This window comes from Xylona heveae (assembly GCF_001619985.1).
Source record: "Xylona heveae TC161 unplaced genomic scaffold L228scaffold_1, whole genome shotgun sequence".
NCBI classification, from domain to species: domain Eukaryota; kingdom Fungi; phylum Ascomycota; class Xylonomycetes; order Xylonales; family Xylonaceae; genus Xylona; species Xylona heveae.
In genome coordinates this window covers 1,390,074-1,403,221 of record NW_017264193.1, presented here as the reverse complement: position 1 = coordinate 1,403,221, position 13,148 = coordinate 1,390,074, and the positions used below count along the sequence as shown (strand labels likewise).

General features: G+C 48.1%; 6 protein-coding genes across 6 annotated transcripts; 2 read left to right on the top strand and 4 right to left on the bottom strand.

Moving 5' to 3' along the window:
- Positions 1 to 19: 19 nt before the first annotated feature.
- Positions 20 to 3,189, bottom strand: L228DRAFT_206565 (hypothetical protein; the record flags this gene model as incomplete). The annotated part of the gene is made up of 4 exons (XM_018329682.1): positions 20 to 339; positions 429 to 554; positions 626 to 955; positions 1,020 to 3,189. The coding sequence occupies 4 exons, from the start codon at positions 3,187 to 3,189 to the stop codon at positions 20 to 22; spliced, it is 2,946 nt and encodes a 981-aa protein (XP_018191878.1).
- Positions 3,190 to 4,158: 969 nt separating this feature from the next.
- Positions 4,159 to 4,821, bottom strand: L228DRAFT_242778 (DUF1903-domain-containing protein). The gene is made up of 4 exons (XM_018331534.1): positions 4,684 to 4,821; positions 4,617 to 4,629; positions 4,394 to 4,532; positions 4,159 to 4,328 (listed from the first exon to the last, which is right to left on the bottom strand). The coding sequence occupies exons 1-4, from the start codon at positions 4,711 to 4,713 to the stop codon at positions 4,295 to 4,297; spliced, it is 216 nt and encodes a 71-aa protein (XP_018191877.1). The 5' UTR covers positions 4,714 to 4,821; the 3' UTR covers positions 4,159 to 4,294.
- A 206-nt stretch (positions 4,822 to 5,027) lies between these two features.
- L228DRAFT_226117 (ubiquitin-like protein-like protein SMT3) lies at positions 5,028 to 5,633 on the top strand (the record flags this gene model as incomplete). Its single annotated transcript, XM_018330404.1, has 2 exons — positions 5,028 to 5,502; positions 5,559 to 5,633. Exons 1-2 carry the CDS (start codon positions 5,272 to 5,274, stop codon positions 5,631 to 5,633), a joined length of 306 nt encoding a protein of 101 aa, XP_018191876.1. The 5' UTR covers positions 5,028 to 5,271.
- A 108-nt stretch (positions 5,634 to 5,741) lies between these two features.
- On the bottom strand, positions 5,742 to 6,651 carry L228DRAFT_9931 (hypothetical protein). Its single transcript, XM_018337045.1, has 2 exons — positions 6,105 to 6,651; positions 5,742 to 5,958 (listed from the first exon to the last, which is right to left on the bottom strand). Exon 1 carries the CDS (start codon positions 6,551 to 6,553, stop codon positions 6,107 to 6,109), a length of 447 nt encoding a protein of 148 aa, XP_018191875.1. The 5' UTR covers positions 6,554 to 6,651; the 3' UTR covers positions 5,742 to 5,958; positions 6,105 to 6,106.
- A 2,105-nt stretch (positions 6,652 to 8,756) lies between these two features.
- Positions 8,757 to 10,840, top strand: L228DRAFT_242773 (hypothetical protein). The gene is made up of 4 exons (XM_018331533.1): positions 8,757 to 9,322; positions 9,376 to 9,518; positions 9,570 to 9,696; positions 9,758 to 10,840. The coding sequence occupies exons 1-4, from the start codon at positions 9,062 to 9,064 to the stop codon at positions 10,745 to 10,747; spliced, it is 1,521 nt and encodes a 506-aa protein (XP_018191874.1). The 5' UTR covers positions 8,757 to 9,061; the 3' UTR covers positions 10,748 to 10,840.
- A 10-nt stretch (positions 10,841 to 10,850) lies between these two features.
- Positions 10,851 to 12,783, bottom strand: L228DRAFT_242772 (aminomethyltransferas-like protein). Its single transcript, XM_018331532.1, has 2 exons — positions 12,325 to 12,783; positions 10,851 to 12,261 (listed from the first exon to the last, which is right to left on the bottom strand). Exons 1-2 carry the CDS (start codon positions 12,705 to 12,707, stop codon positions 11,229 to 11,231), a joined length of 1,416 nt encoding a protein of 471 aa, XP_018191873.1. The 5' UTR covers positions 12,708 to 12,783; the 3' UTR covers positions 10,851 to 11,228.
- Positions 12,784 to 13,148: the final 365 nt, after the last annotated feature.

The following is a 13,148-nucleotide window of genomic DNA, read 5'->3' as shown; positions in this document are numbered from 1 at the left end:
AGTGGCCTAGATTTATTGCTCATAGCTTCACTTGCCAGATATCCATAGTTTCTCCATCACCCAGAGTTGACTTTGCGTTACTCCGCGTTCCATGCTCATTTGCGTGCAGAATCGCCTTGCTCGACAAAGCAAATGCCTCCACAAGCTCAGAAACCCGTCCAGCCGCGGTAAAGCACTCCATCAAGTCTGAGTTTTCAGCTGCGATGAGGGTCGAGAGGCTCATACAGTGCAAAAGGATATTGTGCCGCATATATGATCCAGCTTCAGTGAGAACACTGATGTAAGCGAGGATAATTTCGGGGAGGTATATATTCCGAATTTCTTGCAAGCTTGAAATTTCTTTCTCTAAAACTAAGTGGTTAGCGATTTCCCCCCCAATTGAATTTCGAGGCCAAAGGTAATAAAACAAAGTAGACAGGGTGAATTACCGTTGAATGGATCCAAGAGCCAGCCTCGAAGAAGAGCTTCAACTGACGAGATCACACTGTCAAGAGAATCTCTTAAGCGTTTCTTCGGGTTCTCTTTCAGGTTTTCCGGGTCATACGATTCAATTTCTCTGGAAGTGAATGAGTGACGGAGAATTTTATAATTAATGGACACATCACTTACAGGTTGTCTGAGTGACTGATCGATTTTTTCGTGAATGTCCAATTTTGCATTGCCACCAGTGCCGCGACAACCGATTCGAGTTCACGAAAGGTCTTACTTTGCCTCAACAGGAGTTGACGGTGAACTCTCTCTCGAAGTTTCGGAGCATTTTTGCTATGACTGCCTGCTAATGGTTCTGAATGTAATGCTTCCTCAGCAGGGCCGCTGCTGTCGTCAACGCCTTGCGCTTCCTTTGCCTTGCTCAGGTCAATGCTTTTGCCAAGAATAGCCCTTGTTTTGGTCAAGGATATGGCAGGAAATGGAGCCCGATTTGCTAAGTCAACAGCAGCAGCCAAGTGTCCAAGTCCTTATTGGCCGGCGTTAGTACATATGTTTGGAATAGAGATGGACAGTCAGTCCGAAATACGTACTAAGAAAGCGTTTGTACAAACTCGACCCGGCAAGAAAAGTCTCGACCCAATAACCATCTAGGAACAAATACCATTCAAAGCTTCTGATGAGAATTTCGTCATCATCACTGATGTCATCGCCCATAAAACTGTCTCTGAGTGCCCTGCCAGACACTGCAGAGCTCTGACGATTCTCAAGCAACTCGAAGGGGGCCATTTTGAATCCGTCTTTCTCACGAGATTTGCAATCAGACATGACCATCTTGAATTGCATGTTGAGAACTGCGACGACATCTATCCCAAGGCCTTTCATCAACCGCATCTGCTGGCTGCGCTCCGCGTTATCCGTGACATCAATGAGCAATCTTCCTAGGACCAAATGCCTTCTATCTGCAGACAATTTAGATGCGTAGAGCGGAATCATTGTCCATTTTCCGGCCAAACGGAGAAAGTCAATGTAAGCCACCAGGACGTTTTCGATAGCGACCCGACGACGCCCTTCACCAATTTCGAAACCAAGGTCTATGTAAATGAGCAGCATATGGGCTATGACCCGGAGAGAATTGTAGTCTTGAGGTCGTATGTAAGACTCCAGTGTGCCGTCAAGCACCTCCCCAGGAAGAGGAGGTATTATTTTGGATTTGGTTCTTTCATTGGCGAAGATGGAAAGAGCCAGCCCTTGCTGATAAACAAAATCACCAAAGCTCTTCGCAATCAATGCGCTTTGAATCATTTTCATTGGTTGTCGGGCTTCTTCTCTTGTCGTAGGGTGAACCTTCAACCTACTCATGAGACGTTGGCCAACGGATTTCGCTTCGCCGTGAAGTTGAACCGAGTCAAGGGAAGCAAATTTCTGAGTTAAAGTCTGCGGCGCACGACGTGGAAAATTCTGTCGGAGGTAGTCATCAAATTGAGTCAGTAGAAGCGAATTGTAATGAACGAACAGATGGTCATCCCAGTTCTGGCAGACAGGTTCGACACTGTCGATATCACCTCCAAGGGTCCCGAAAACAGCGCGTTCATATTTGTTCATACCACCTGCCTTTGCAGAAGCATAGCAGACTCTTCGCCACAAGACTCCAGAACGATTCTTTCTTGAAAAGCTTCCCAGAAAGGCATCCGGAGACTTTTCGTCCACAGGATCTACCAGTTTACTGATCAAATGCTCATCGCTTGGGCGAGTGCCTCGGAGGATTATGGCTCTCCATCCCTCCAGATTATCTTGACACCATTCACGAATGGTCTCCCAACTCTTTCCACGTCTGAGCATTTCCCAACACACCATCCAGACTGCTTTTTCGGAAAAGTAGTCCTGCGTCTCGAGAGCCAATCCTTGCCGCGTTGCCGCGTCTGGATCTAGCTGCGTGACTAAGCCATCCGACGTATCAGAGCTCCGGTGGCTCGTTGAAATACCGGGTGACATGGGATCAACCGCTTGAGGCCATGAACGAAGCCGCTTCTCGTGTTTTATGGCTGCCTTTGTATGCATCCAACCTTGTGAACAAAGACTCTTTCCTGCGTTTGTTTTGTTCTCAAGTTGTTGTACCAAAATATCTACATCCCCTTCCGAAGTGTCGGCAGTGCTCTCGAGCCATTTCAGAATTAAGTGCCTCTCCCTCGCCATATCGTCATCGATCAAAAATTTCTCCCAGATTACATGCTCCGAGGAATATTGGGTGATATTCGCAAGTGCGGACAGCATGTCCCCTTTGACCTTGCCGTAGTTAGGAGGTGGGTATTGAAATTCCAATAAAAGGCCGAACAAAATCCAAGTATCTGCCTCCATCTGCCAGTTTTCTAGGTCTTCTAGTACGGTAGACGTAGTAGTATCTCCATTCGCATAAGAGACTCGCGAATCGTTGGCAGAGAGCGATTGGCTTTGGGCGTTCTTTTCATCAAAACAAACCGCCTGGGCTCGTCGAGACATTCTCTCCGTCAGCCGCGCTTTGAGATCTTTGTCGTAACGTTTCCTCAAGCGCTCCACCGCATCGAGCGAGATATCTTGGTAGCTTTTTACCAAGCCAATGACGCTATGATAGGTAGAGGAAGCATCCCGTTGGTTCAGAGGATTGAGGCGATCTAGATTTTCCGCAAACTTCTCGACTTCGCGCCCAACACGTTCAGCTGCTGCGCGCAGCGGATGGAGTGCATCCTCATATTGACCGTCTGCCAGTAGAGATCGGGTGTCCATTGCTGTTTCATGTCAGACAAGTGAAAAGGTCAAATAAGCAGACGAATCACGGCCAGTGATTAGTTCAGGAATTCCCACCTTGGCTGTTTTTTAGCATATTGGCCGAATGTTCCATCCGCTGAAAACCTTGGCCTGGTCTGCCGGCAGAATTGTCGAAGAATGTAGAGGGCTTTCCTCAACGTCCCTCGTTAGTATGATTGGCAAGAAAAGGAACGGATGTGCCCTTACCACAACTGCTTCGCGAAGCTTGCTCTGGTGAATTTAAGCACCGCTTGTCAGTAGCCTGCTTTCAACTTATTTGTAGCACCCAGCCTTCGATATCGGCGCATGGAAAGGCCCCAGAACTGGCGATTCAGTCTTACCTGTGACGATGGGTTACCCGTGGCAGACCCTCGGGCAATGGGAGCCATGTTGCTCAGGACTGGGTGGAATAAACGATCGTACAGCTTGTCCTAGCTCGGCCCTGAGGTAAGCTTTCAGCGATTTGCGGAAAAATTGGATGCCTTTCAACTGACATTCGGCCTTGTTCGTACTCAAGCCTATTTAAAGGCGCCGCCATGCACGAGCTCCAGTATTTCAGCTTCTGATTCTTGTTGTAGCTTTCTCAGAGTAGCGTAATTGGCCTCCATAGAAACCCGTAATATTTTCTCGCGTGTCGGCGTGCACTCGCCTCCGGGAGTGAATGACTAAGCATTAATATTTTCGACCACAAAAAGCTCGTCCACCTACGAATTTTGGCGTTTTTCTTTCTTCAACAATGTCTTTTTCAGACGACCATTAGAGTCACGGATCAAACCTCCTATAGGAGTAACCATCAATGTTTGTTCAAACCTTCAAGGTTTCTTAGCGTGCTCACGGTCGTCTAATATCAAACGCATTGCTTCTGTCCGCCGCGCTCCTTGGACCTTCTCAAAGGGCTGATGTTGAGTATGGCAGCGCGTGTAACATGCAAAACTTCGAACCAAAGTCTATTTTCCGGCAGGACAAGGATAGTGAAAATTGGCATCTACAACTGCACTAAAAGAATTCATTGTTCTCTCTCACGTTGTCTTGCGATTCGCTTTGTTCGTACTTCCAAAATTCTAGAAATTGGTCGATTCTGAAATCATTTCTCCAAACCCCTCTGTTTCATTTTGAGTCTGGCCAAAAAAGAAAAATTTCAGCACAACAACATGGCATCGTCTCAAGGGAGAACTAGACTCACCGCAGTAAGCCTGCCTTGGGGCAGCTCACACTACTTGCGTTGTCGCCATGTTGCTGGTAAAATGTGTTGCAACACTCATACAGAGCGTCAATTTGCCGCTTGCACTTGTCTTCATTGTAATTCGACTTGGATAAGCAGTCTATGAGAATTCTAAGTATGCGAAAGTTCTGCCCTTACACTCACGAAGAAACATGCAAAAGCTATCAGTGATAGAGGGACACACCTTGAATGGCGCACTAAGTTAAGACATTAATATGCTATCTGAGACGATATCAGGTGTAGCTACTCACAGCTTGCGGATGACATGCGTTTTCCTCCATTTTTTAAATACAAATATAAATTCCTTATGATCCTGGTCCAACGATATAAAATAATAAGCTTTGTCGTTGTTAAAAGCTATTTATGTGTCGCTAAAAAGGATGTTGACGTTCTGGGTCGTGGCGAAAAAGCGCGGGTTTGATGTCGGAACCCCTAGTTTATACGTAAAGCCGGAGACAATAATGATAAATGACGGCAAGTCTTTCGGGGTCTCGCTTGTCGTATGGACTAGCGGGGCAGGCGCATCGCAACTTGGGATTCTACGTCTTCCCTTTTCCATCTTTAAAATTACACGTTACAGTCTTCAATCTTTAGGGAATACCCAGACTTTTGATTTTATTGATTCTTCGTGCACATACGAGTCACAAAAGTGGGTTTTGCTCCAGTCTGGTGCTTGATGCAATTATCTGCCTTGCCCATAGCTCTACCATCGCGGAGAGGGATCAGTTCATCCTCCGAAACGACGACACTGACATTCTGAAAACAGAGAAAACGATTGTCGCCACTCCCTTCATTTAGCTTCTGATTTCAGCATAACACCTCGTAGCAGTAATCCTATCATGTCAGACAATGGCTCAACCCCACCGGGCAAGCCCGAAGAGCCTCCTGCGACCGAACACTTGAATATCAAGGTCACGGATAACAACAACGAAGTCTTTTTCAAGATCAAGCGCACAACTGCTCTTAAGAAGCTCATGGATGCGTTCTGTGAGCGGCAAGGGAAGGCTCCGAATACCGTCCGTTTCCTCTTTGATGGTACCCGGGTGCAGCCTGCCGACACGCCTGATTCTGTAGGTCTTTGCCATCTGTAGTCTCATTCTTTCATCTAACTCGCTTCACTTTTTAGCTGGAGATGCAAGACGGCGATACTCTTGAAGTTCATCAAGAACAAATCGGAGGGTTTGGAGACATGGACTGGTAGATGAAATCTGCATAGGAGATTTTCCACTTTCGACAAAATTCAATGAGGAGATGATTTGTTTGCTCTTGCGGAAGGATAGCCATACTACCTGGAACACAGGTTTTCGTTACATTTGGCGCCTCAGGCGTCAATCCCTCAATTCTTTTCCAATATAGTTGGGTCTCTTATAATTCCAAATACCAAGTTCTGGATCTACGCCCTGAATTCTCAAATACACTCTCGGTTTTGCCTGAACGTAGATTGACCGAAAGCTTCGGCGTTTAGAAAAGTATGCAATTTATTTTGTGAGAATGCATAGGCAAAGCGGGACTCCTGTAGCAGAGGCCTGAGTAATTTCATTAGCAGCCGATGCATTGCAAGATACGTAGACTGCCTGCGAAGCATGCACAGAAAAATCGTTGCCTTGAGTGCAGGCAACGAACCTTCAGAGATGGCCAGACAGTACTGCATCCAAGAAACTGGCATGCACACATTTAGTCTTCCCATATGGCGGCCTTAGCCTTTTCGGCTTCCTCGGTCGCCCTGACTTGAGCCTGGCGTTCTAGATTACGCCTCTTAATTTCTCTTTCCTTCACCGCGCGTTCGTATGCTCTTTGTTCATCTGTTTTTTTCGGTGCACGTACCCCGAGGGCACCTGCTATCATTCGACCGGCCACAGCCGTCTGTTTTTCCGGCCGTCGACTTTCCTGTTGCAGATTCGGAGTCTGAAGATGACGCCCGTCGAAGGTGGCTGAATAGGGATTATCAACGACAACATTCTGCCAATCCGAGTTACTGCGATTCTCCGTGGGTTTTTGCCTAGATACCATATTGGGTCGAACTTCTGATGTAACATCTGCGTTCATAGCGTCTTCTTCGGGTAGTACATCATCTTCCCACGAATCTACAACTTCCTCATCATGGGCACATTTTGGAGCCATGAAGACTTCCTCAATGAGTCCTTTAAAAGCAATAAAATACAGACTATCCAGCAGCCGGTATTGAGCGGTGCTCGAAAGGTGAAGCACAGGGATTTGTTTCTGTCTTGCGCGGGTCTTAATCGGAGAGAAATATAATCCCCTTGGGGGCTGTCGCTTTTGTGTTCAAGAAAGCAGTTTGTGCGAGACCGATAGAGATTCAGATGTTGTAGGAATACTGGTCAATGCGATAGGTCGCGTGTATAAAGGAACTTGGACGTCGAAGCCGACTGCGAATGGGCTGATGTCCTTGGAGCCGGGGTTTTGCTCTTCACAGTACGAAGTATGGTCCCTCGGTCCCCTCGGTCAGTAGGATAAGCTCGCTTCGTCTTCGGACATTTAAGGTTGCCGTACATGTCTCTCCAGCCACGTTTAGGGAAATTTCCTGGGCTCGGGCCTGACTTATCCCCTACGATTTTACTCAGCGAAGAAACACTTTCACACATATGGATGAAATTGCTAAAGAGACAGACAAACTATTTAAAATCAAATGATAATTTGTCAAAGACCACAGAGCTGTGATGCCAATAATGCCATCATACCGGAGCTGACGGCTCTTCAGGAATAGTGCGGTGTAGGAAATGTTGCCCGAAACAAAATGGCATTTCAAGGGTGCAGATCTAGTGTTAAGCTCCCGAGCCTATCATGATTAAATTGCCAGGCAATCCACCACCTGGCACCTGAATCGAGCTTTTATGTACAATGACATGCTTATTTCTCCCCAGAGCGTCCTCACAAGCAATTGGGATAGCAATGACAAGGCTTCGGTGCATCCTTTGTCAACAGCCTGATTTATTTTGCCTCTTTTCATGGAACAACGATTACTACGATACAGAAGCAATACTCCGTAGTTATCGGGTGAAACATTTTCTGCTGTAACTAGTTTTAGCGAACAAGGGTATTTGATAATATGCATAACTAAAGAATAAGTTACTTGAAACAATCAAGCCTACTCTACGGAGTAAACAATTCCCCCTACGCACCTTCCCGGCCTAGCCAAGCTCCAATATCCCCATGCGCCACACTGAGGCTGTCTGGTGAGGGCGTGGCAGTGTAGATCTGCTCGTGCACAAATTAGGGCATTGCGGTTTCCGACCAAGCGGGCAAAGCCTTCTGAAGAGACCAGGGAGGTCTCCTTGCCTGGCGTTTGCTTTCATCTCTGATCCTTGGAGCGAGGGAGGGAAGCTCTTGTCGGTCAGCAGGTGCCTCTGATCGTATTGAAGCGCGACGCTATCCTCAGGAAGAACTTCACTGCACCCCAGTAAGTTATGGCGGCTGTTTCTGCAGCTTAAGCGACGGAGGAGCTCGCCGGTCCTGCGGTGCGAGGGGTGTGTTGGTGAATTTGTTGTACCAGGTACGGCACAGCACCCCCGCACTCCACCAGATGGGCCCATCTAGCCATGTCGCCATAACTCTGTCGGAGCATGCAAACAACATGTCACTCTGTATGGGGGGTCGCTAAGGCGCCGGACGAAAACCACGCCAAAGTGTCAGTTCTGTGTGCCCGATCTTTGGATCCTTGGATGGGCAAGATACTGGTAATGGTGGGCAAATCATCAAGCTTTTCATTTTGCTTTTCCTCGGGCAAGGTACTCCCGGGCATTAGCAAAAAAAAACCAGGAGTATCTTCCCCTTCCCCCACAAGGCACCGCCCTTCCTCACTCCGTGGCAACTGAAAATCCCTTACAAGTGCCACGCCGACGATGAATTTAGCCTGTTCGAGCGGAAATTATAACTGCAGAACGGAAATAAACTAAAGGGCACGGCCAAGTCCGATTGTGCTTGGTGTGAATTTTGTGGCCCCCCAATGTTCAAATTCAGATGGATCGGAATGGAAGTACTCTACGGAGCTACTGTAACCCACCCACAGGGACGACATGGACGTCATCCAACGCATCCCCATCCCGCTTGCGTCTATCAACCATCGGAAATCTCCAAGATTCGCCTGTATTGACAGTCCGACATGGTCCGCTTACCCATCTAGCGTCACATTCGTCCATCCACCGAGCCTCATTGAGAGGAGGCGCATTTGAAATACTTTTGGCCTCTCTGTCTTGGTACAAGTCCGATGGACCTATCTGCCCTAAAGCTCCGATTGCGTGCTTCCTGGTCTCATCCTGCTCTGGCACCATGTGCAGTAGACGAAAGCCTAGAAGTCCACCCAGATCGTGCAATCGCACGGATATTTGCCCGTGTTTCTACATGTAAACCGAGTTCTGCATCCCTGCAGCCTGACTAGGGCGTTGCTTCTTCCAACTGCTCGTCTCAGCACAAGCATACTTATCTGCAAGTGTACGCTGCAAATCACTTGCCGCCTTTTCGCTCGCTCTCTGCCAACCTGCAGTCCTGCGATTCGATTCAAGCGATAATTTTTTTCTTTCAGTCTGTCCTTTCGCAGCAAATGCTGAAATTGGTAAATCCTCGCAAATCACCCTCTCGCGACAACCTGGCAATCTATATCCGCCTTGTAAAATGGCGTTAGGCTGGACAAAGAATCAAAATGCGACGGGCGACAGCCCTTCTAACGTCCAGGACTCAAAGGCTTACCCTTCGGAAAAACTCTCTGGAGATGCAGAGAAACAAGCCTTGGGTCCTTCGAGAATGAATCGGATTGCCGATCCGCTCCCTGGCCTCGTGTCAGATTCCGATTCCGAGACCAGTGTGAGCGTTGCGAAGCAAATGGAGCTCGAGTCTTCCAATGCCATCAAATACAGAACATGCAGTTGGCCCAAGGTATTGACTTGAAATTCCCTCTTCATCGGAATTTCTCTAACGCGCAATCATAGACTGCTGCATTGCTCTTTTCAGAGTATATCTGTCTGGCGATCATGTCTTTCCCGTACTCTTATTCTGTGCTAGGACTGGTTCCCGGCCTCATTTTAACTGTAGTGGTGGCCGCACTGGTGCTTTATACATCACTTGTTCTTTGGTGCGAACAGTCAGTTGTTTGGGATTTCGACTGGTACTAATTATCACCTAGGGAGTTTTGTCTTAGACACCCAGAAGTAAGAGACGTCTGTGATATTGGACAAATGCTTTTCTGGGGCCAGCGTTGGGCTTGGTATCTTACGGCTATTATGTTTTTGCTCAACAACACCTTCATTCAGGTGACAAACTCCGAGCTTTCTTTTTTACACCTGGCGTGTCAGGCGCTAATATCGTCCACAGGGTCTGCACGTCCTTACTGGAGCAAAATATCTGAACACAATGTCTAATCATAGCGTGTGCACGATCGGCTTCTCGGCGATCGCAGCAGTTATATGTTTCGTGTGTTCACTCCCTCGAACTTTCTCAACATTGGCTAAGCTTGGTACCGCTTCTGCCTTCTTCACCTTCATCTCTGTCCTCTTGGCTGCTATCTTTGCCGGCATCGAAGCCCATCCTGCAGGCTATAACCCCAACCCCAAATACATCAATCCGGTAACTGGTACTGGTGGCGGTGAACCTATTGTCTTAGCTGTGCCGGCCAAGGGGACTACTTTCGTGGCTGGAATGAACGCCTTTCTCAACATTAGCTATACATTCATCGGCCAAATTACGCTTCCAAGCTTCATCGCTGAAATGAAGAACCCTCGGGATTTTCCAAAAGCGCTGTGGGCTGTCACTATCGCCGAAGTCATTCTTTTCAGCCTGGTCGGAGCTATCGTCTATGCGTACACTGGAACACAATACAATACCGCACCAGCTTTTGGGTCGCTCGGCAATGAAGTCTATAAAAAAGTTTCGTTTTCGTTCATGATACCGACGCTGATTTTCCTCGGGGTCCTATATGCCTCAGTCTCTGCGCGGTTTGTCTTCTTCAGAATCTTTGAAGGCACCCGCCATAAAGGATCTCACACTGTGGTTGGGTGGCTCTCATGGGCCGGCATTCTTGCAGTGACTTGGGTGCTCGCTTTCATAATCGCAGAGGTCATCCCTTTCTTCTCAGATCTGCTCTCTCTTATGAGCTCACTCTTTGATTCCTTCTTTGGCTTCATCTTCTGGGGAGTAGCATATTTGCGAATGAGAAAGGTCGATTATGGTCCCGGATGGATTCATCGACGAGGAGTCCGAGGTATTGGTGGATTCTTACTCAACATCATAATTATCGCGATTGGATTCTTCTTCCTTGGCGTCGGTACATATGTAAGTCTCTGGTTCTCGTGCATTTGGCATTGACCTGAACTGACCCAAGAAAGACCTCTGTGCAGTCCATCATTGACGGTTACAATGCGAGTGCGTTCGGGGGCGCATTTACTTGTGCTAGCAACGGAATCTGAGCAACTGAGACTAAGTTATCTGATATAATGTCTCACACCGCGGCCTTGTCGCAGGGACAATGTTTTTGGACGTATATAGTGGCTTTAGCATACTAAAGTGAGAGACAAAGCAACCAATTCTCACGTAAATATCATGACCGTTTTGTATTTATTTCCTCCCATCAGACATTTGAGGCACTGACAGACTCCCAAATACTTGACGATTCTCAACACATTCTATACAAATTCATGATGCTGTCCGCTCCCGCACGCCAATGCGCTTAGAGTTGAAATGCCTCCAAAGGTGTTATGAGTATGCAGGATGTTGAACCTGCCATCAATTCGTCTCCCGTATCAAAATGCAAAGGTATTATGGAAATGAGAATTACAAATGTGGATAATCAAGCTGGCGTAATGCCTTTCCAATACTTTGTTGGGACAAAAGGCATTTTGCTGACCTTGGCCTTCCGAGGCTTACCTCTGACCACCACTTGCACCTCGGTCCCAGACTTGTGCAGCCCATTTTTTATGTAGCCCATGGCAATATTCTGTTTCAGCGTCGGAGAGGGGCAACCGGAGGTTATCTTGCCAACCTCGTTCCCCTCGGCATCGATGATGACAGCACCTTCTCTAGCCGGGGCCCCTTCAACGACCAAACCAATACGACGGCGAGTGACGCCACTCCCCCCATCTTTGAGAGGCTTTATTTGGTTGAGAATGACCTCGTCGCCGTAAAATCCACCGTTCGCCCGGCGATCTTTGCCAACTGTCCAGGCCAAAGCAGCCTCTACTGGTGTTGTGGTATCGTCGAGATCATGGCCATAGAGGCACATTCCGGCTTCAAGGCGCAGGCTATCGCGAGCACCGAGTCCAGCCCACCGAAGAGTATCAGAACCGGCAGCCTCAAGGAGGGACTCGACAGCTGAGACGGCAACCTCTGGTGGCAAAGAGATCTCGAAGCCGTCCTCACCAGTATATCCACCTCTCGCAACGTGAACAGGCGGAGACAGCTCACCGGAAGGCAAGCGTAATTGGACAAATCTTGACTGCCCAAAAAGAAGGCTTTTGAGATCAGCCGCATCCGAATCCGGGACGATTTTTCCTAATGCTGCAGCGCTGAGAGGACCTTGCAAGGCGACAAGGCCCCAGTCTTCAAGCACCTGCCAGTCGACAGCCTTGCCGCCCTCCTTAGTCCAACTCTCAATATGATCCGAAAGATATGCAAGATCTTTTTCCCGGCACGCAGCGTTGGTCACTACGTAAAATAGCTCCGGACCGAGCCTTGTGACGATAGTGTCATCGACAATCCCCCCGGTCCCCGGGTGTAGGAAGCATGACAATGTAGAGTTGTGAGTTGGCAGGCTAGAGATTGAGCCCGGGGTTAATTTCATGAGAAGAGCTTCGGCACCGGGTCCGGAGAAGCGGTGTTGAACCCTAAGTTCAAAGCCCAGTCAGCGTGGAGAAGGGTTCAGAAAATATCAGCAAGATTATATTTACATATGGCCGACATCGAACAAACTAGCCTTCTCCCGGGTCCACTTATGGCTTTCGCCAACGCCCAGATCGTTGTACTGTACAGGCATGTGGTAGCCGGCAAATGGCACCATTTTTCCCCCGTGAGAGACGTGAACATCGTAGAGAGGAGTCTTTCGCAAGTTTGACTCAGAAGAGGTCGAAGCATGTCTCAAGCTGAACGAAGGCTGCAGAAAAGTGCGTCCATCCGCCGGGCGACAAAAGGGATGTGCTATGCGAAGCATTCTGTGCTGTGTCTTACCACTGCATTGTCGCGCAACGGTCAAATGGAGCGGAGCAGATGCTGCTGCGTATTTCCATCTCGTCAGGCTTTTCCCAGCCGATATGATTGCTCTGTTATTCCTCATGGCTTTCATGTGATGGATTTAATTGTTGCAGACGGTTTTTCTGGAGTTGAGCATATACTGAGAATATGTGAGCGCACGTATCTTTCAGTTTGGCGGGCCGGTACCGAGTACAGTGCACAAATCCCGGCTTTGGTCGGAAGAACTTTAAATTGAGTTCACACACGTACTACGTACAAGTAACCGCGTAATTCCGCAGCCTTCCCTCACTCCGGCCCGGAGGTTTCCGTGTTCTTCGTTCCAACGTCCAGCGTGCCATCAGCTTTTCTTCGAACCTCCTTTCCGGGTCATGTACAGCTGGCAACTTTCATGGGACGGCAAACTAGTGTTTTGCTTGACTGTGAGTCTCTTCGTTGCTGCAATTACCATTAGATAGGCACAGTCGGAATTTCTATGCTCAATAGTCTTATTGGCACCCCATCGGGCTTGGTAATGTTTATATTT